The sequence below is a fragment of the Pantherophis guttatus genome, chromosome 1 (assembly GCF_059756535.1).
Source record: "Pantherophis guttatus breed Tessera chromosome 1, ASM5975653v1, whole genome shotgun sequence".
NCBI lineage: Eukaryota > Metazoa > Chordata > Lepidosauria > Squamata > Colubridae > Pantherophis > Pantherophis guttatus.
The window spans coordinates 152,720,495-152,742,588 of record NC_142063.1 but is presented as its reverse complement, the minus strand read 5'-3'; the positions used below and the strand labels follow the sequence as shown (position 1 = coordinate 152,742,588).

The 22,094-nt window shown below is 39.3% G+C and overlaps 1 protein-coding gene across 1 annotated transcript in view; it reads right to left on the bottom strand.

Moving 5' to 3' along the window:
• The window catches only part of MYO3B (myosin IIIB), a 252,059-nt gene that overhangs the window by 6,885 nt on the left and 223,080 nt on the right, over positions 1-22,094 (bottom strand). Inside the window, exons 31-33 of the mRNA XM_087882018.1 lie at positions 19,578-19,678; positions 19,126-19,172; positions 17,279-17,423 (exon numbers count right to left, since the gene is read on the bottom strand). Of these exons, the coding sequence (XP_087738144.1) occupies positions 17,312-17,423; positions 19,126-19,172; positions 19,578-19,678 (260 nt within the window). The 3' untranslated portion in view covers positions 17,279-17,311. The remainder of the gene's footprint in view (positions 1-17,278; positions 17,424-19,125; positions 19,173-19,577; positions 19,679-22,094) is intronic.

Below are 22,094 nucleotides of genomic sequence, written 5' to 3'. Positions count from 1 at the left end.
ACCAGAAAGGATAGTAAGTCCCAGTAACAATATTGTTCCATTTATTGTTGTACTTAACACTTTTTGCACTTAGCCAGAATACTGAGGGCATCTGGCAAAAAAATAAAAATGAAAGATCATGCGCATGCAACCATAGAACAGATTGAGAAAGCAGAAACATTATTCCAATAGAGCAAGCATAATAAAATTCAAAGCCTAAACCCAGTTAAGGTAACACCCTGGAAATCCTAGACAAGCAAGCAGGGTTATTGTCTGTAATGAAAGGCATTACGCTGAGTTCCAGGTTCCCCTTGCTGAGGACAGCATCATTGGAAAGCCCTCGACTGTGATCAGCAATATTAATAAAACCACAGATGGTCACCGATTGGACTACCATAACAATTTGTAACCAAATACATTTATCAGAACCTTTCCTCTAAGGAGTTTAGGAGACATATTATTCTCTCAGCTGCTTCTCTCTCTCTCTCTCTCTCTCTCTCTCTCTCTCTTTTATGGTCACAATAACTGGAAGCTCACTTAGACTGAGGAACTTGGCCAAAAACAAAAAACTATTTAGCAAAGTTCATGATCATGTGGGATCAGACCCCCCACAAGCCACTCCAATTTTATTTATTGTGCCACATGGGCTGGTTTCCTGTTTTGCTTCATATTGTTAGGAACATTCCTTGCATTTTGCAGGCATGCAACAGAAGCCTATGCACTTAGACGGGGCATTGCGAAAATCACCGCAATAAAGTTGTAAAATGAAATTCAGACTGTCAGACATCTCTTCTGTATGAAAACTTCCTTCAGGCAGAAAACTCCTGCATCAGGAAGAAATCTCTGAGCTCAATATTCTGCATTCTGTTCTGCTAGATTTATATATATTCCAGTTTAAAAAACAAAGGTAGGGAGGCATTTGCCAAAGGGCAGATAGAACTGATAAAGCCCATTTTTACAAATTTAGATTTCTTTCCCTACAAAGGTTTCATTTAAATTTCCACTGAGGCTCACTTCAAGAAGGATTGAACACTATAAATCTGCCTCAGCCACTGGACACCATTCTTTACTTCAGTTCTTGGATGTAAAGTTACAGTTCTCATTTGTTCACTTAGTCGCCCATTCAGAACCATTCATATCTGACAGCATTTGTGTAAGAGCAACATGCCTTATATTGGGAATTCTCCAAAGCTGCTTCTTATTTCCAGCTGTTTCAGCAGAAAAACTGGGCCCATAGGAACAATTGAGCAATTGAGCGAATCCAAAGGTATTTCACGAGAAGAGTACTCCACTCCTCTGTTCACAATAGAATACTTTATGCCCCCAGGCTTGAAAGTTTGGGCTTGGACAATCTAGAACTACGCAGCCTACGGTCTGACCTAAGTGTAGTACACAAAATTGTCTGCTACAACTTCCTACCTGTCAATGACTACTTCAGCTTCAACTGAAATAATACACGGGTAAGCAATAGATACAAACTCAAGGTAAACCACTCCAAACTCGATTGCAGAAAATACGACTTCAGCAACAGAGTGGTCAAGGCCTGGAATGCACTACCTGACTCTGTTGTTACATCCTCAAACCAGTGGTGGGTTCCTCCCGGTTCGGCCCAGTTCCACCAAGCCAGTAGCGGTGACGATATGACATCATCAAATCGGTTCTGCTGCCCTCCTGTCCCCCACCCCCCACATTATTCTTATCTTTTATTTGGTCCCACCCCCAATCTATTGCTGCCTCCTGAGTCCCAGCTGATGGCTAGAGGGAAAAAAACTGTTTAAACTCTTGCCGCGGGGCTTCGAAGGGCCGCCCTACAGCTGATCAGTGTTAAAAGAAAACAAATGAGTAGACCGGTGCCTGCAAAAATAAATGAGTAGACGGTACAGCTCTGCAAGCAGTTAAAAGCCTGGTAGACCAGTACCTCTGCTAAATCCTAAAGAATTGTCACATGACCATCAAGCCATGCCCACAAAATAAGCCACGCCCACAGAACCAGTAGTAAAAAATTTTAGAACCCACCTCTGCCTCAAACCCCTTAAACTTTAACCTTGAACTGTCTACCGTGGACCTTGTTATGTCCTTATAAGGACATCCACCCGGATTGGCTGCCAGCCATCGGGCGGGAAAGTTTGAATCACTGTCAGGGGCGGTGCGACTGCCGGAGCGAATATAAGGAGAGCTCCGGCAGCGCGCAGCCAGTCTTGCTACTGTTTCTAAATAAAGCATTAATGTAACGAGCTGGTCGCATCTTCCATTCCTGCGCCGATCTAACAGACCTCACCCCATTCCTAAGAGGTCTGTAAGGGGGCATGCATAAGCGCACCCAGTGTGCCCACCGTCCCTCTCCTACTGTCCCCATTTATTCGTACTCATTTCCTGTGTTCATGTCCATGTTTATACTTATACCTGTTTGCTCATACATGTTTGACAAACCAACCAACCAACCAACCAACCAACCAAACAAACAAACAAACAACCAAACAAACAAACAAACTGTGGGCCCATGTTCAGGAAACCTTCTGGCACATGAGCAGAATAAACAAGACTTACCACCATTTCTATAGCAATATCTTATCTCATAACTGATAGAGAGCAATAGACTTCCTACCTCAACATTTTGACACACTACTTACTTCTCAAGAGGGGATATTTTTCCCTATTAAATGTGTAGCTATTCTGGACAGGCCACTTTTAAAACTGCTGCTCTGTATTTTATAGCCCACACAGACTCTGATCATAATGATGGTAAAAATTAGCCATTTCTGATCTCTGCTGCTTTCCCTGCAGGGATAACTCAGCTCTCAGGAGCTTCCCAGAAACTTCGTTCTGGGAATAAGTTCTTTTTCTGGCAAACATTTCTTTGCATATGTTAAGAGTCCTACTACATTTTTGTTTCCTCCAGGAAAAGTTTCTTTTCTCCCTTGTATATTTACATTATCTTCCTACCTTTTTCCAGTACCGGTCTAGACAAGTTTGCTGTATTTGAGATCACATAATTAACTCATCCCATTTGTTTCAAAAGAACCTGAAGCATCTCTACTTAAAAGCCAGTGGGGCTTAACAGTACTTTAAAGGAAGCAGATACAAAATTGCAGATGATTAACCAGTTCTGGGGACAACAGTGAAGCAAGGGTAAAACACTGTGCCCAAAACAGAATTCTGCCAGCTTCGTCAAGGACACTTGAAGCAGGTAATTAGGGGAATGAAAAGGGTACCTGTCCATAAAAATACTTTGTTTCTCAGCTTGAATCTGAAAAGAAATTTCAGTGAATTGTGTGTGTGTGTGTGTGTGTGTGTGTGAAATACAGACAGTCCTTGACTTACAACAGTTCGTTTAAAGACTGTTCGAAGTTAGAATGGCCCTGAAAAAAGTGACTTGTGACAGTTTTTCACACTTAACAATGTTGCAGCATCCCTATGGTCATGTTTTGTGACCTAACAAGCAAAGTCAATGAGAAAGCCAGGTTTACTTAACAACCGTGTGACTAACATAGCTGCAGAGATTCTCTTAACAACGGTGGTAAGAAAGATTATAAAATGGGGCAAAATTCACTTAAACGCTGTTTCACTTAGCAACAGAAAGTTTGGGCTCAATTGGGGTTGTAACTCGAGGACTACTTGTAGATGGAAAATCCATGGGAGATACCACAGGAAAGCGTATTGTTTTAGGGGTTTTTTTTTGTTTGTTTCTACATACAATTTATCATTACTTTGATTTTTTTAAAATTTGATTTATATGCCACCCTTCTCCGGAGACTCAGGGTGGCTTACAGTGCGTTAAGCAATAGCCTTCATACTTTTGTATATTTTATACAAAGTCAGCTTATTGCCCCCACAAACTGGGTCCTCAATTTACCTACCTTAGAAAGGATGGAAGGCTGAGTCAACCTTGGGCCTGGCGAGATTCGAACTTACTTTAATTGCAGACAGCTGGTGTTAAATTACAGTGCTTAGTCTGCAGAGCTATCCAGGCTCCTATAAACAAGGTTGGAGAAATTAGAAGCTTACAAGCTAAGGCACAAGTGCAGGAAGGTATCTGTGTTTATGCCATCTTCCATTGTCTTCCATGGCTTTTTCATTGGGAGTGCTAGTTTAACATAGGGCACATAAGTTGACAATGCTGAAATGCAACATCTCCTTTAGGACATCAGTTTCATGCGCAGATCAACTTTTCCCACTTTGACACGTTTTTGACATTTTACCTCCATACATGAGAACTCCGAAATGAGGCTTCTGAAGACAGGCCTTCCCTCATGAAAATTGCATCTGTGTGACTCAGTGCGCGACCATTTGGGGGGAATCCATACCTGGTTTGGAATCCTCACCACAAGCCTTTCAAAAGAAATAGCTCTGTGCGCAAGTGCATAAGGAAGACATAAAGGGGGACTTGGAATAATACCGTAATCCACCCAGAGTTATCCTGTGGTAAGATGGGTGGTCAATAAATTTTACAAACAAACATATAAATAGGTTTCCAAGGTGGTCGAATTGTATTTGAATATTAGTAGCTCTGGTTGCTAGTTGGGCTCTTGGTCTGAGCTCTGAGCTTGGCAATTTGGTTGCAAATGTTTCGTCACCATTTGAGGAGACATCGTCAGTTCGCTTTGAATTGTGCTCATCTGTCAGAGCACTTGGCCTTTAAATAACTTTTTCTGTGATGCAAATTAGCGTGGATGTTGTTTGTTTGGCTACTTCTGGTCTGACTTCGGACTGTTTGATTGGCTGGCTGTTGTTACTGGGACATGGTCCTTGGTTTTAAGTACCGTCTGTGTGATGTAAATTAGTGTTGTTGGTTCGGATACTGCTGAGTCACGGTCTGGTTTCGGTCTGTTTGAATGGCTGGTTGTTGTTACTGAGATGTGGTCTGATTCTTGTGAGCTGATGGGTTGTGATTTTTGTTGTTGTGTAGCGGAGTGCCTGTTTGTTCATTTTAAATGCTTTCTTTGGGGGTCACGGTTGATGCAGTTCTTTCGTTCTCAGAGATTGGTGGACTGGATCGATGTCTATATGCCTTGTTTATTGACTTATTGGTGGAAAATCAGGCTTCGAGGAATTCTCTTTCTCTCCTTGATTTCGCCTGGGTTAGAAGTTATAGGTTTCCAAGGTAGAAAAATCCCATTTTGTAAAGTGACCTAAGAAATGGATAGAATCCATGCATCAGGTTGTAAATCCTTTAACATGCTTTAGGAAATGTTTAAAAGCATTCACTTGAGAGAAAACCATCGTCTTCTCATCATATGAAGGTATTCCTTGTGTAGGTTGCTCCACTTATTCATTTGTTGGAGGAAACAGATCTCTACAGTGGTGGGATTCTGCCGGTTCTAGGCGGTTTGGCCGAACCGTTTTTAAATTGCTGGCTCGCCCGCCCCTTACCCCGCCCCTCTGCACCACTATTTATTGCCAATAAATAGTGGTGGGCAAGGGGCGGCGAGCCAGCAATTTAACAAATAGTTCGGTGATTTTTTGTAATTTTATTGGCCCGTGGAGCTTCAGCATAGGCCAATTAGCCCGTTGATTAGATCAGCCTCCCGACTCTCAGCTGATTTGCTCTCGGTTGTTTTGCTCAGGGCTCTGCTGCTTGCTTGCAAAGAGTGCTGGAGCAGATTTTTTTCCCCCCTAGCTATGCTGAAAAACGAAACAGAAAGTAAAGCAGGCTGTTGGCTTTGCTGTTTGCTGCAACGTTGGAAAATTAGGCAGGCAGATTTCTTTTCTTTTTCCTCACCAAAAAAGGTAGGTGCAAACAATGGGAAATTTAGGGAAAAAGAGGAGAGTTCAAGATTTTAAAACACAAAAGAAAAAAAGCTCTATTTAACTAGGGAATTGTAATAATTGAGATACTATTAATTGTATATTGTGTTGAAAGCAGAAATGGTTAAGTTGTGGTTTGGAGGAATATATGGGGGAAATTATTTGGTTTATTATTATTGGTAAATATAATTAATTGATTTGTAAGAAATTGGATTGCATGAAAATAATTGGAATATTCATGTTCATATTGATTAATATACAAAAAAGATAGTTATATAACTAATTGATTTATATTAAAATGTTGAATTTATATTAAACAACTGTAATATTACATAATTAACCAATGTGAGGATGGATATAAAAATAGATGACAATGGGAAGGGGTATAATATAGAATAGAAGGGAAAAATTGAATTTGATTAAGATTAGAGATGAGGATGAAGGGTAATATTGGTTTTTTTAAAAAATAGATAAGGAATAAATATGGCAAAAAGGAAATATAGAAATTGTAAATTTAATTGAAATGACTAAGCACTGTTTAAATTTGTGAACTGGCCAAATACTCTGTTCAAAGAAAATACATTGTATGTTTGTATGTGTGTTTCTAATTATTGCTATTTATTCATATTTGTTCTCTTTTATTCTTTAAAGTTTAACAATTCATTCTTTATCTTAATATCTTAATATTTGTTTGGGGTTGCCTTTCTTCCATTTCATCTTTTTTACTGTACATCAATCTTTCTCCTCAAACCTACCACCTTTCTCTTTTCTTTCCTTCTTACTTTCTCCCCCCCCCCCGCTTCTTCTCCTCCCTACTTCCTCTTCCTTTCTCCTTCTCCTCCTCTCTTCCTCCCTCTCTTACCCTCACTCCTACTCTAATTTCCCTTCCCTTCCTTCCTCCCTTCTCTTCCTTCCCTCTCTCTCCTTCTTTCTTCCATCTCTCTTCTCCTTCCTTCATCCCTCTCTATTGCTGTATCCTTTTGTGCATATGGATTACTCAGAGGGCTGAAAAAAGTTATTTTTGACTGGTCCTCACACTTTTGACCACTCCTCGAACTTACGACTGTCCTCACATTTTACGTTTTTTGCCCTATCTTGTCACCATGGTGAAGAGAAGCAATTGTGAAATGAGTGACATGGTTGTTAAGAATGCTACAATGGGCATAAATGATGACCAGTCATAAGGGTGAGGACTGGTCAAAAGTATGAAGACCTGTCAGAAATCACTTTTTTCAGCCCTCTGGGTAGACCTTTTGTGCATATGGACTACTCAGAGGGCTGAAAAAGTTATTTTTGACTGGTTCTCGCACTTTTGACCAGTCCTCGAACTTATGACTGTCCTCACATTTTACGTTTTGCACCCTATCTTGTCACCATGGTGAAGACAAGTAGTGGTGAAATGACTGACACAGTTGTTAAGAATGCCGCAATGGGCATAAATGTGAGGAAGGTCATAAGTGCGAGGACCGGTCAAAAATGTGAGGACCAGTCAGAAACGACTTTTTTCAGCCCTCTGAATAATCCCTATGTGCATATGGACTAGTCAGAAGGCTGAAAAAGTTATTTTTGACCAGTCCTCGCACTTTTGACCAGTCCTTGAACTTACGACTCTCCTCACATTTTATGTTTTGCGCCCTATCTTGTCACTGTGGTGAAGAGAAGTAGTGGTGAAATGACTGACATGGTTGTTAAGAATGCCGCAACAGGCATAAATGTGAGGATGGTTATAAGTGCGAGGACCAGTCAGAAATGATTTTTCAGCCCTCTGAGTAGTCCCTATCCACATAGCCATGCCCACCCGGTCACATGACCAGCTAGCCACGCCCACCCAGTCACATGACCACCAAGCCACACCCCCAACTAAGCCATCCCCACAGAACCAGTTGTTAAAAAAATTGAATCCCACCACTGGATCTCTATATACAAAAGAGGGCAGGCATCAAAATCCCCAGCATGTACAAAAAGAGCTATGGTGCAAGATATAAACAGTCTACCTCAGCTTTTATCTCAGTGGCACATTAAGTTATACCACAATTGTTTTTTTCTCCACCAGTAGAAAAAATTATAAACACATTTTGGAGCAGTATGGGGGTGTCTCAATTTCAAGGTAATTTGTTATAAAACGCAAGCCATTTTATGCAATCTGGTAAAACCCACAGGAAGATAATTCAATCCATCTGAGAAATGTGGTTCACCACAAAGTACAAGGAACTTTAGTGGGGAGTCCTTTTTTGACCCTCCTAACAAATGCCAACATTAGCTGCTAAAATTTGCTTCCTGTAAACATGCTGGATGTGGTAAATGACTATAACATAAATGCAGAAAAACAGATAATTGATTGGGTAAGGGACATTAATAGTACCGAAGAAAGAAGGACTGTAATTAAGAATGCTTTTTAAAAAACAGTTGAATGCAACTACAATGAAAAAGAACTACAGATAGTCCTTGACTTACGACCATGACTGAGCCCAAAATTTCTGTTGCTAAGCGAGACAGATGTTAAGTGAATTTTGCCTCATTCTATGACTTTTCTTGCTACAGTTGTTAAGTAATCAAACTGCATTCCACGAGACATCAGGAATGTGGGCTACCACATTTAGGCTTCAAAACTCAAAATCAGTGTTCGATAGCAGCAAGGAGATACAGAAAACACATTCTTTGTTGCTATCCAGTGATTGTTTAATTATTGAAATACAAATACCACATTCCTACTGGAGAGAGACAAAACATAGCAGGATAAAGACAGGCAGAAGTTGAATTGGCCTAAAAGTGCAGGTGGATGGAGAATAAACCTCTGTTCAGAGTGTCTAGCATGATTTTGGCTGGCTGACCACCTTCAGATGATACATTTATAGACATGAGTAATTTGCCATGAGTTTATAAATATAATCTAGAGGAATCTTCATTTTTATATAGTAACTAATTCTCTAGATCAAAACCTAGAGACCAGGGGTGAAATGTTCCCGGTTCGGACCGGATCGCCTGATCCAGTAGCGATGGAGGCAGGTGGTTCGGAGAACCGGTAGCAAAAATCCCTTCCCCCCCCCATGCCCAGCTGAGCCGCACAATCATCAGAGGCTTTTTTTTTTACTTTTAAAAGCATTTTTTCTACAACCTCTTCGGTGGAAAAAATGCTTTTAAAACTAAAAAAAAAAGCCTCTGATGGTCGTGCGGCTCAGCTGGGATCGTCAAAGGCTTTTAAAAGAAAAAAACACTTTTTTTTCTTTTAAATGCCTCTGATGATCCAAGTTGAGTTGCCTGATAGGCAAAGGCTTTTTAAAAAACTCAGCTTGGATCGTCAGAGGCATTTAAAAGAAAAAAAAACCCTTTTTTTCTTTTAAATGCCTCTGACGATCCCAGCTGAGTTGCCTGATCGGCAAAGGCTTTTTATAAAGCCTCTGCCGATCAGGCAACTCAGCTGGGATCATCAGTGCCTTTTGAAAGCATTTTTTTTACAACCTCTTCGCTGAAGAGATTGTAGAAAAAATGGTTTTAAAAGTAAAAAAAAAAAAAAAGGCCACACCTACCTAGTCACATTACCCCACCACCACCAAGCCACGCCCACAGAACCGGTAGTAACAAATTTTAGATTTCACCACTGCTAGAGACTCTGAAGCCAAAGCAGATCCAATGACTGCCATTCATTGGTCTCCAGCTGCCACTTTCTGTCATTCACTTGATAAAATTCCTTTGAATCCATTAATAGTACAGATAATTATTTTTATTAAATTTATAATTTAATATAAATCAAATTATATTAATTTAATGATTTGAAGCAGCTCAGAGGTAAAAATATTACACCCCCCCAAAAAAAACCACAAAACAAAACCAACAAAAAAAAAAAACCACACACACAAAAAGAAACAACAACGAAGAACAAAAGATGGCAAAGATGACAAAAGTGACAAAAATCAGATAAGAATGGAAAAAAGGGAGAAACCTCCAAGGGAACTCTTAGTTGCCCAAGTATCCATCCTTTCAGCTTAACTGGGGCCATCCACACAGAGGAGGAGCTATCAACCAGGATGAGAAAACCAAAGACTGGGAAAGTATAAAAGAGCTAAGAAAAAAAGTAGTCACAAGTACCACAAAGCCAGCACAATAGGAATTAACGGTGGGCGGCTGACGTGGAGTGGTGATTGAAAGTTGAAACAAAAAAACCAGAAGGGGGAAGCAGGGGAGACTGGAAAATAAATAGGGGCACTTTCCTTTTTTTCCTGTGGGTTTGGACCATTGCTAAAACAGACAACTAAGGGACCGAGGAGGCACTTGTGAGGATGCTCCAATCATACTGCTTTGTTGAGGAGGAATGAGGGGAAAAAATAAAATGAAATGCTAGTTCTTTCCTGTCTTCGATTTTGAGTTTCCATGCTTGAGACATGGATTACTTATCTTTGAGTTCATTAACAACCAATGTGTTGAGACCAAACAATTGCATCATGGAGGCATATTTTTGCATTTGATATATAAATTCCATTGTTATTGCTTATCTTGATAGGAAATACAGGTAAAGCTTTGTGAACAAAATACACCTGACACTGATAAAGTGTCTTACCAGTTTTCACGCAGGTGAATGAATACAGTCTAAGCCACTCTAATGATACTACAGATGTTACTATGATTGTCCAAATTTGGAAGATGGGTGGGTAGAAACTAATATTCATATAACTATTTCATTGTATTGTATTCATATAACCATTGTATTGTATTGTATTGTATTGTATTGTATTGTATTGTATTGTATTGTATTGTATTGTATTGTAATTGTATCGTAATTGTATTGTAATTGTATTGTACCGTACCGTACTGTACTGTATTCATAATATATGCTGGATAAATGTATAGGCACAGAATTCTGCTACATGAACTACATGATCCATTATTTATTTTCTGTAATTTAATCAGTCAACACTATTAGTGTCTATAAATACCCAGGCAATGTAAGATCCCCACAGACAGATTGCCACCTCAGGAGAACTGCACCCACTTCATGGGAAACAGCAAACATATAGTCTGATCTTACCCTCAGGATATATCTTCAAGAAACTAGACTGATAGATCATTCCAGGGAAGGGATCCATGTGTTCCATCCTAAACATAATGTAGTTTATATCCTGACACCAGGTGACAATCTTCACATAAATTATTGCTTCTGGTGACCTGCTGGTGGGGATGATTATTAGACATGAATATGGCTTCTGAATTATTCCAGTGATCTGAACATGGCGCGATGAGATATGAAATGTCAGTCTCAGCTATCACTCTTGTGTGTTAAGACTCCTAATAAAGGAAGGCAGGGAACGGGGAGAGACATAACAGTGCCTTGCATTCCTAACTTCAAAAGAAGTTACCTGTTTTATTGTTGCCATGATTAAGAGCAAATCATCCAAGATTTGCAATAGCCCTACAGGCAGAACAAACGGATCATCAAATGAAATGGACGGCCACTCAGCTGGGGAGCATGTAAATGTGTAAGAAAAAAAGTTCCCCGCAAAGATGCCAGGCATGCTTTTTAATAAAACATCTCTCATGTAACTGAGGCTTGCTTCATAACTGCTACACTGAGAATATTAATTAAAAAAGGAAAAAGAACTCTGATTGAAGAGAAGCCATACAGAGGAAGAATAATATGATTCCTTCCTCCCCACCCACAAAAGAAATCTGGTATTGAATTATGAAGGCTTAATTCAAAATTATCCGGAGTGTTTGCAAACTCCTAGATGCAGGTACACAAGTGATTTAGTTGATTGAGTTCATCCCTAATCTTTTTTATTTTAACTGATTATTAGAAACTTCAAGAATGTCTTTCCACAATGGGTAAAAATATAAAAATAGCTTTATATTTGTCATCTGCATCACCAAGTCAATTTATCACAGATTGCTAATTAAATACCTCCTTTGCAAGTGTTACCACTGAACTGATAAACAAAAGTATATGTACTTCCATAGGACAATATGCCTGGTATTTGTCACTGGAAAACAAGTATTTGTAAAGAGAAAGTCCAGACTGGTAGAGCAGTACCTTCAGTTATAGTGTTTTGTTTGTTTGAGGTCTCTGACTTTATTTGGCCAAGACAATTGACCAAATTTCTTGATTTTCTTTCTCTTCCCTCTAGCGTAAATCCTCAGTTCCCTGCTTCCCAAATCATGATCACCAAAGGATATATTAAATGGCTGAGAAAGACAGATGGTTCTCCCATTTGGTAAACTGTCAGGGTCTAAAATGAAACAAGTTATACCTTCACTGATGCCAAGATTTTTCAATTCTTCTGCCTCTCTCCCTGCCCTGCTTTTGAGAGCCTAATCAGAATGTCATGCTCTGGTTTTACACTTCCCAAAATGTGAGCTTCTTTGGCAAGCTGCTAGAGTTGCTGATATTACTTTTAAATAACAAAAGCATTCTCTTCATTCAGCTCAACTCCTCTGCAATCAATGGCATCCTGATGTTGGGAGTCTTCTTTTGCAAATAGGAACTGTATCATAAAGGAAACCCATAGAGGACTAATATTTGACTTTTCAAGGAACACAGAGAAGGCCAAGCACAACCCCAAAGATTTCACCAAGGGCTTTTCTGTAAATGCTAATAGAGGCAATTCAGAGGCACCAACAAAGAGAACACAGGCGATACGCTGCAGGTGTGAGAAGCTTGAAACAAGAGGGATACTAACCCTTAATGGTATTTCATGTCATTAACTATTCTTTGATGTTCACACACTCAGGGCTCTCTTTTATCTGGTAGGGTGGGATTCTCTTTTTCTCCGTGCCTCCTTCAGCTTTCTTTGTTAACACACAGCACAACTGCATCTTTACAATTCCTTCTAGCTTTCAAACACCTCTGCAAAGTGCTTCTAAGTTAGTTTCCACAGCATCTTTGGATACTACGATCAAGTAACTAAGAGAAAGCTTATTGATTAAACTGAAAAACAGGTCAATAAAAACAAAACTTAATGTTACTTTTATAAGATTCCTATAGTGGGTCTTGATGATTAACATAACCGGTAACAATTATCCTTGCAATTTTATTTCAGTGGTTCTGAGGATACGATCTCTGTATTTTCCTTTCCTTCATTAACAGACACTTCAAATAAGCACTCTTGTTATCAAAGGTCTCAGAACAGAGTCCATTAACATTATCTTCCGTTTAGAAAAGAGACCCTTTAAAACTAAAGATTAATGGCCAACAGATTCTAGGTAGCAAATCTGTATTTTTTATTCCTTCAAATCTTGGCTGATCCTAAAGAAGCAAAGCAGGAATAGATCTGGTTAGCACAGGGATAGGAGACAACAGAAAAGCCCAGGAGCATAGGCCAGGAAGAAAGAAAACAACAACAGCAACCCTGGATAATGACAATAATAAACCAGTTTCTTTGCACTTTTAAAGAAATAAATCCAGTAGAAGAGTTGAGTGAGCAGATCTAAGAAAATGGAGAAGCCCTTTCTTGGCCACTGAAATATATTTTGCTCTTTAAAAGAGAGCATCTGTTTCCCTCAACTGAAAATGCAGTCATATTTCAGTTGAATTATTTACATTTAGAAAGCCAAAAATCTCTCAGCACCTATTTACTGGTCGTTGCTGTGGATACAATAGGAGGAGGAAGGAGCATTATGTCTGTTCATCACCTTGAGTCGAGGTGGCTTCCCTGTTGCTGTGACCAAAGCCTCACTTGCTTTCTCTGTGTGTCACACAGACAGAGACCACTGGAGACGTCATCTTGACTTTCCTGACCCCACTCTGTGGATATTATTTGTAGCCGCTTCAGGACACCCCAAAGCTACCCCCCTCCCCCGAGGAAGTAGCTTCACTGTGCATAAGGGTGGGATAGGTGTCAGTCAGAGTGGGCAAAATTATGCTAAACAGACCTATACAGTAATTGCACTTTTCAAGGCAGATTGTGTTGCTTCTCTCAATGTTTGCACAAACACCAATACACTTTGCATTAGCATAAAGTTACCTTTGGGTATAACTAATCATCTTTGAACCCAAGAGCACCCCTTCTGATATTTTCAACTGAAAAATGTGGTCACAAAAATATCCTCACTGAACATTACTTGAATTATTTAGATGGTAAATTCAATATTGTTTTATAATAGCTTCAATCAATTTGTTTTATTTATCTCTGCATTTTTTACTGGTCAAGTCCCCCCCACTATCCCAGAAGCTATGTTTTTATTTTGAAAAGGAGTTTTGAACTAGGAAACATGTGCTCTGACTCCGCACATGTCATTCCAAGCTACAAACATCTTAGCTACATTCTTGTATGTTTTTACTTGATCATTAAAAGAAAGAGGAAAGGGAAACAAAAGAACAGAACTGAATTATCACCTAACATTGTTCTAAGTAAGGTCTGAAAAGGAGAATCAAAGATATCATGGTGGTGATTTGTACAATTCAATGGGAAAAACCCTCCAGATTGCAGGTTCCATCCTACAGACGGCCTGCCTGAGAATTTCCGTAAGAGATACTCTGCCAACCTTGGCGCATGCAACCAGACTTTCTCTGATAACCTTAGCAATTTCACAAATTTGTCACAGTAAAGTTTCCTGATCCAAAATTGTTCAAGGGCTTTATGCCAAATGTAAAATCATTGGTTAATTGTAATAGAAGAGAATATCTGTAGCACATGGTTAAACTTTGGAGTCCTTGGTGCTATCTGAAGTTGGTTGTTTGCTTGCAGATATTTCATCCAACTAGGAAGCATCATTAAATGCCTGCAAGCAAACAACCAGCCAACCTAAGAGAGCACCAAAGACTCCACATTAGCTAATTGGCAGCTGGAGAGATGCTTTCACAAATGAACATCTGCATGACCAATTGTTCTTCTCAGGAACCCACCACATTCTGCTTTCTATGCAGGCTTCAAATCAAACACAAGAGTAGTCCCACATAGAGTGTATGCAGTAATCTAACCATGAGGTTCTCAGAACATTAACAATGGTAACTTGACTGAAGTTCTGGAAGGAAAGAACAAGACAACATACTATTCAAGTTAGAAAATTTAAAGAAATCCTTGTTGGTCACAATTGACACAGCTGAGCCGCTTCCCAATTGGTCTTCCCAATAATTGAGCCTCTTACTTCTCCCCTAGAGGACAAGGGATTGCATGAATATGAGATTATGGAAAACAAAGCCATGATCCACAGGGGCCATTAGAGGTCCCAGTAGAGATGGAGATGCTATCATCCTTATGTGAATATCCTATGATACCTTCAGCACCAAAACAAGAGATTGAGAGAGGACCCAGTGCCATCATCTCAAAGTTGAATGAAGCATGACCTAATAACTCATTGCCCTACACCTAGAGAAGAGGCACTGGAATAGCAAGCTCTGTTAGCTGGTGCTAAAACCTCTTACTCTGAACAAGTTCCTCAGGAGTCTACACAGGACTTAGATGGGACTCACCCCCCCCTTTTAGAGAAGGCCAATTTCATGCGTGATGACACCTCAATCCATTGCAACAACCCTACAACTTCCCTTTGTATAAAGCAAATTTCCTGATGAGCTGCAAAAGATGACCCTCTTTCCCTTATAACTTGGAATATAGTGGGTTGGACTGTTCCATTAAAAGACCAACTCTTTTTTTTTTTTTTTTGACTGCAGTTCAACAAGGGACAAAGTTGACAATGGTGGTTGCTTGGACCTCTTGTGACAGTAGGGGCAGCAAAACATCTATTCTTTCCAATGGAATGCAACCCTTGTACCCAATTCCTGAACCCAATTCCTGTACTCAATAATCACCATTTAAGGTGTTCATCTTATCCAGCTTCAATCTCAGTTTATTGGTTTTACCCATCACAATATCCAGACACTGGTTCAGAATAGGTACAGCATCTCTTAATTTGGAAATGGCTGCATATACATCCAAGTTGTTATAGAGAAGAAGAGCCAGTTTTAATAATACTTAGATTCCAAATGACTACTTCCTGTGCCTTCGTATTGACATTAACAATGTTGATTGTTTGTACAATTTTGAATTTCCTGTTTTTACTGATACTTTTTACAGAATATCAAAAATAATAAATACTGCAGAAAATCTGAAGCACGAGAACTTCCCAAAAGCTGTATACTTTGTGGTCTAGTTAGTACATGCTGACTGGGAAATAAGTCAGTGGAGTTATTTTTGAGAAAACATAATTGGGATTGAATTGATAAAACATGACAAGCAATGTGATCCTCAGAATCAAGTCCCATTAAATTCAGTGGTGGTTACACTCTAGCAAGTATGTTTAGTATTCAGCAAGAAAGGAAGAGCTTGTTCACAAAACCATATCTGAACTGTAGAGTAATGAAAAATAATCAAGGAGAGAAGCAACCTAGAACTAAGGAGAAATTTGCTGACAGTTAGAACAATCAATTAGTGGAACAACTTGCCTCCAGAAGTTGTGAATGCTCCAACACTGGAGGTTTTAAAGAAGAGATTGAGCAACATTTGTCTGAAATGGTACAGGGTTTCCTGCCTGAGCAGGGGGTTGGACTAGAAAATCTCCAAGCTCCCTTCCAATCCTGTTATTCTGTTATTCCGAGTTTGTGCAGCTGGGCAAACCTATGCTGGAGAGGATAACTCTGGTGATTAGACATACTGATCACCCAATCCTCTGATACCAGAGGCAGCGTCAGGCACAAGAAATCAGGAAGCAAGGCAGTTCATATGAATACAGGTTTATTGCATGCTATCAGGCAGTTTATTTATGAATGCTAGTTGCTGGGAAAATTTAGTGGAAAGCATTGCCTCTCTCCTATCCTGCTATGAACTTTTGAAGTGGTAGCTGGTTGGTTACTGCGCAAGCAAAATGCTGGACTAGATAGGTCCTTGTCCTAATGCACCCAGTTTTTTTTTATGAGAATAAGGGACAACAGAATTTGATTTTCTGTGGTCATATGAAGTAGTTGCTCTTGCTTGGGTTTTAAGCTTTTGCTGCTTCAATTCAAAACAACAACTACAAGGTGCTAATTTAAGTGCTTTCATCATATGTCATTAAGTCTTTTACTACATAGGCTTTTGATATGCTTTTCCTTCTCTTCTGGGGAAAATAAGACCCCCATGCCCTATCATTGAATTCTCTTCTCACAAACACACACAGACACAGACACAAACACTGTCTATATATTGCATTTTAAATGGATGGTAATGCTCTCCTGTTTTGGTGGACTAATCTTCCTTGCATTACAAATTAAGGTACCATGTCTGTGGTTATGTGATTTGTGATATCGCTTTCCTCTTTCCTTCTATTCCAAAGCGACCAATGGTACTCAACCTTTTCTTTACCACGGACCCCCCTTTAAATTCCTTTTGTGGCCATGGAGTATGGCCATGGACCACCAAGACTTAACACAAGATTCAAATAATAACATTTCTTCAAGACTTTGTGGACCCTCTATGATGACATTGTGCAGATCACCATTTGAGAACCACTGCAGTAGGCTGATTGAGTAGCATAGCAGATACCACTATTTGGCAGATCTGCTCTTAATATATACATATGTGCACATTATACAACCCTATGTACACATCCATACATCAGCTAGAAAATGAGAAACACATCTTAGGTTCCTTACCAGCCTCACACTGATGAGTTAGGGAGCAAAAGTTCAGCTTTGAAAGGGAGTAAGGGGTTGAAATGTGTTGTCTTCTTCTGTGATAGAATCTACCACTGATAATGACTTGTAATACTCATCTTCCCAATCCAGCACTTTTATTTGACTAAGGAAAATTAAAACAAAATAAAGCATTATAAATGGCACGTCATATCTCTAGGTATTTTTGTTTAATTGGTACAAGACATGCCTTGATCTGAGAGAGTGGAGGAGCAAACATTATTTTGAGGTGAATATCTAACAGAGCTGGTGAAGAATCTAGCTTTCCTACAAGACCCAAGAGCATAGCATTTCTCATAGCAACAAATCTCCATCAATTCCGGATGCTTACTCAGCATGATAGAAAGCTCTGGCTTTGATTTATAGTAATTTCAGATTTTAATTAGGTGATCTGTACTCTCAGCTAGGCATGAATCTTCACCATATCACTTGTTAGGTGGGAGAATCCTGGGAAACCCATTTTGATCTCTACTCTGATACATAATATAGATATAGATAAGATACATAACCTCTGATTATTATAGCAGTAAAGAGCATAAGAAACATAAATCACAGCTTTAGAACAGCTCAGATACTTCTTATTTTACAAAAGATAAAGTTGTCAATGGCTTCTATTATCTCCTGAAAGAGGATGCCTCTTTGACACCAGTTGCTGGGAAACACATGTGGAAGAGAGCTACCGCTCCCAAGTTCTGCTTATGGGCTTCTTAAAAGCAGCTGGTTGGTTTTATGATCTCAGCCACCAGATCTTTTCTTATATCCAGATAGGTCTGTTCATGATATATTTTCAGTAACATCTTCAAGCGCAATAAGACTTCCTTCTAAGATTAAAGTTGTTCCTTTGACATCCATGACAAAACTTCCAAACAGTGACAGAAGGCCTAATGTGCATACATGGATAACGTAACTTAACATTTGTTTGTTTGGATAGTTTCAATTTGGTGGGCAAGTTCTAGAGAACTATCAGTGGTGCATACATGGATAACATACATCGATTTATTTAACTATAAGCCACAGGACAAACCTAAAGCACAGTCTATATTTGATACGGCTATTGAGAGCTCAAGCTAAATTATATTCAAGTGTGTTTAGCATGCTTTATTGTCTAGTATGATTCTGGTATTGCCATAAATAATGCAGAGGCCATTGCATCATAATTTTCCCTATAAAAAGAGAGAAAAAAGTCTCTTTATAGTGTGGTCTTTCCCAAGCCTTCAGGTCTTCTGGGCTACACTGTTCATTATTTCCAGCCAGCATGTTCAAAGATGTAGCTCAACATACTTAGCGACATAATGCTTGTCACCATAATAATAAAATGAATGCCACATAAATAAGCAGCCTTTGCAACAAGAGCCAGGAAAGAATAGCCAAGAACTGCTCTTTGTGGAAACATATGACCTTCCTTCTTATCTTTCCCCCTCCAGCTAGTTTATGCTGTGGATCAGGAGGATTTCTGAATTGCTGTCCCTCCTGTCACGTCTGGGTTCACAGTCTGCAGGTCTTTACTTTGACAAGACCCACCACTGGCTACTTTTAGCAAATTCATTGTGAAACGAACTGCCTGCATTTTGCTGTGAAGCATATCCCCCCCCCTCCCGGGAAAGACTGTTTCCCCCATGTGTATACAGCTCACATTAGACGCACACTTTCCTTTTGCATCAGTAGCAAAATGCCCACAGCTGCTATAAAGAGAAAAAGCTTGCTGTTGATTTTCAGAAATTGCTCTAGAAAGTTTGCGCCTTTCCTGTAATCTCACAAAGGATTTCTTCTGTTTACTGTTGCTTAGAACTAAGAAGATGGATATTTACCCAAGTTTTCTTGGCTTCCTTTTGCTCCCTTGATATCCTAGAGTTCCCTGTGGAGAGGGCCAAGAACACACAGTCAAAGCAAAGCAGCAAGTCGTTAATTTTTAATTCAAAGTGATTTTGTGTTGAATGCAAGCAGATGCTGATAATATCAGAAGTCACAGCATAATTTTTTTGATCAAAGGGCTCAAGTGAGCCTGATGAAGCATGCATCTTGCTCGTCTTTGATAAACCACATCAATTATTCACCGTGAAGGCAGACATCCTGACATGAAAGCAACAGATAAAGAGCATAAGCACATGTTCAAGACGAGAGCTGAAGAACTCTGGGGTGGGAGTGGGGAGAGGGCACTGGGGGTGGGGTGGGGCTGGTAGGCTTAGAACAGGTATTAATACCAGAATTATTAATGGGAAACAAAGAGAGTAAAACAGCTGTACGGCCACTTTGAACTTACATTTAACTGGTTATAATATATGTTATCCTCAGGGCTATTCAGCACTTTGGGCTGCTGACATCTTCGACGGGGTAGTTTCTGCTTCTGTTCAAGGCAGTTTTCTGAAGGTAAAAAGAGACAGTGCTGTTTTAGGTCTTGGTAGGGCCAAGTATTGCAAGCAACTTTCTATTTGGGAGTCAGCATATTTCTTTCTTCTGTTATACACATTTCTGGATTTACTAACTTCGGTCATTTCCCCATGTCAGTAGAAATGTAAGGATACTGGATACATTGGAAATGTAAAAAACAAAACAAAACATTAATTTGCTGTATTCTGTATTGAGATATTGAGAGCAAAACACACACATGCATCTTTGAATGACGGGATAAGAACTATAAATAACCTTGCTACTTATTAAGCAGTAAGCTATGATATCTGTCATCCCAGACACAGAAGTGAAATTGAAGCAGATACAAAGAAGGCATGTGTTTCTAGCTCTGTAAGAATGCGTTGAATAAACCTTCGGCTGATACAAAATGTGGCCTTGTGGGCAACCTTGGGTACCCAAAGAATGTAATACTTCTACTGCACAAGCTGCATTGGATGCTGGTCTGCTTCCAAGTTCAACTCAAAATATTGGTGATGAGCTTTAAAAGTCCTACATGGCATGGGGCCAGGTTATATCAGTTTGCCCTACCTGGTCAGACAGGGAAGTATGTTGCAGATCCCATCAGCAAATGAATTCTGATTGGCAGGGTCCAGGAAAAGAGCCTTCTCTGCAGTTGTCCACACTCTGTGGAAACATTCCCCCTGGAGGTGAGGTTCCCTCCCCCCTCTCTTGGCCTCCCATAAAGGCATAAAATCATGGTTCTGTGCCCTTCTTAAATATGATAAATAATAAATAAACACATGACAGTTTTTTTTCAGTATTTTGGAATCACACCTCTGAGAAATTCATAGCTTTACTACTATATACTGAAACAGTGAGACATTGGAAAATTAACACAATATGTAATTTGAACTGGCAGTACAAGAATACATTTTGGTGCTCCAAAGGTTGCTTTCTGCTCCTTTTTAAAATAAAATGTTTTAAAGCTAACTCTGCAGCAGTATAACAATTAATTTAGAAAGTGGCATTTCAAGAAATGGCAACAAGAACGACAGACAAAAATTGTGTTGCTGGATCAAAGGAATTATTTTTGCAACAATCAATTCCAAATACCGAAATTAGAACATGGCGATGTTGCCCATTTATTGTTTGATTTCACAGGTAAGCTGCTTTTAAATGCAAAGGAAAAAAATGTAAAGTGAAGTGGCTTAAGTTATAAATACAAACACAAAGACACCCATGGGTTATTTCCTTCTTTTGTGCAAGCTTCAAAAAAGACACAACAGTTTTAGTCAATTCAATTCAATTGAGTCAATTCCTTTAAAGTGTGCTGTGCACATTTTGAAGCATTTCTGAATCATTTTCAGAGCATGCAAAGTCCTATTGTTTTGTTCCTTCCAAACCTCAGTCTTAATTCATACAAGTATCAGCAAATGGAATTACTGCAATACAGTCAAGTGTCTACTCTTTTAAAAAAGTACACATGAACTGGAGTTCTTCTTCCACATCAGTGATTCCCAATCTTGCAACTTCCAAGTCCCAGAGTTCCCTTGCCTTCATACTATAGGTGAGAATTCTGGGAGTTGAAGTCCCACCACCACCTGGTCAGAACCTATCCTCCATCTCCCCGCCCCCTCAGAACGGATGAAGTTTCTTGGATGAGAAACAAATTTCTTCTTCTTCCTCAAGGAAAAAACATTCCAGTCGCCTTTTGAAAAAGCACTTTTGAGACAGCTATGACCTGGATGACTGAGAATCTCCACAGTCATATGAAGAGACATCTTAATGGATTTTTTAAAAAATACTTTATTGAATTTTCCAAAATTAAAAAGATAATATACAATCTCTATCTTGATCCGAGGTACAGTGTTTACACAATTGGTGAATCAAACGATGGATGGATTCCATCCATAACTATACAATATACTATACAATTCTATACAGTTCTATACAATTAAATCCAATTCTAGTGCCTAACAAATCATAACCTATTATCATACTTTTATCTTGTTCTTCAACCAGTTATACCAATTTCCCCATACTTCATGAAATTTAGAATTCTCCTCATTTTTTAACTCGCTCGTCAATTTAGCCATTTCTGCGTACTCTAGAATTTTATTTATTAATATTTCCTCTGAGGGCGTAGATTTATTTTTCCAGAGTTTCGCAAAAGCTAGTCTGGCCGCGGTTGTGATTTGAATTACAAGTTGGGTTTTTTTGTTGTTGAGACCATCTTCAGTCATACCTAAGAGAAAGGATTCTGGGGCCAGGACTATCTCCTGTCCCGTTATTTCAGAGAGCCAGAGTCGAATCTTTAGCCAAAACTTTTTGGTCTCAGGACAAGTCCACCAAAGATGATAGAAGGTGTCGACCGTTTTTCCACATTTCCAACATGTAGCAGAGAAGTTTGGGAATATTTTCGCCAGCC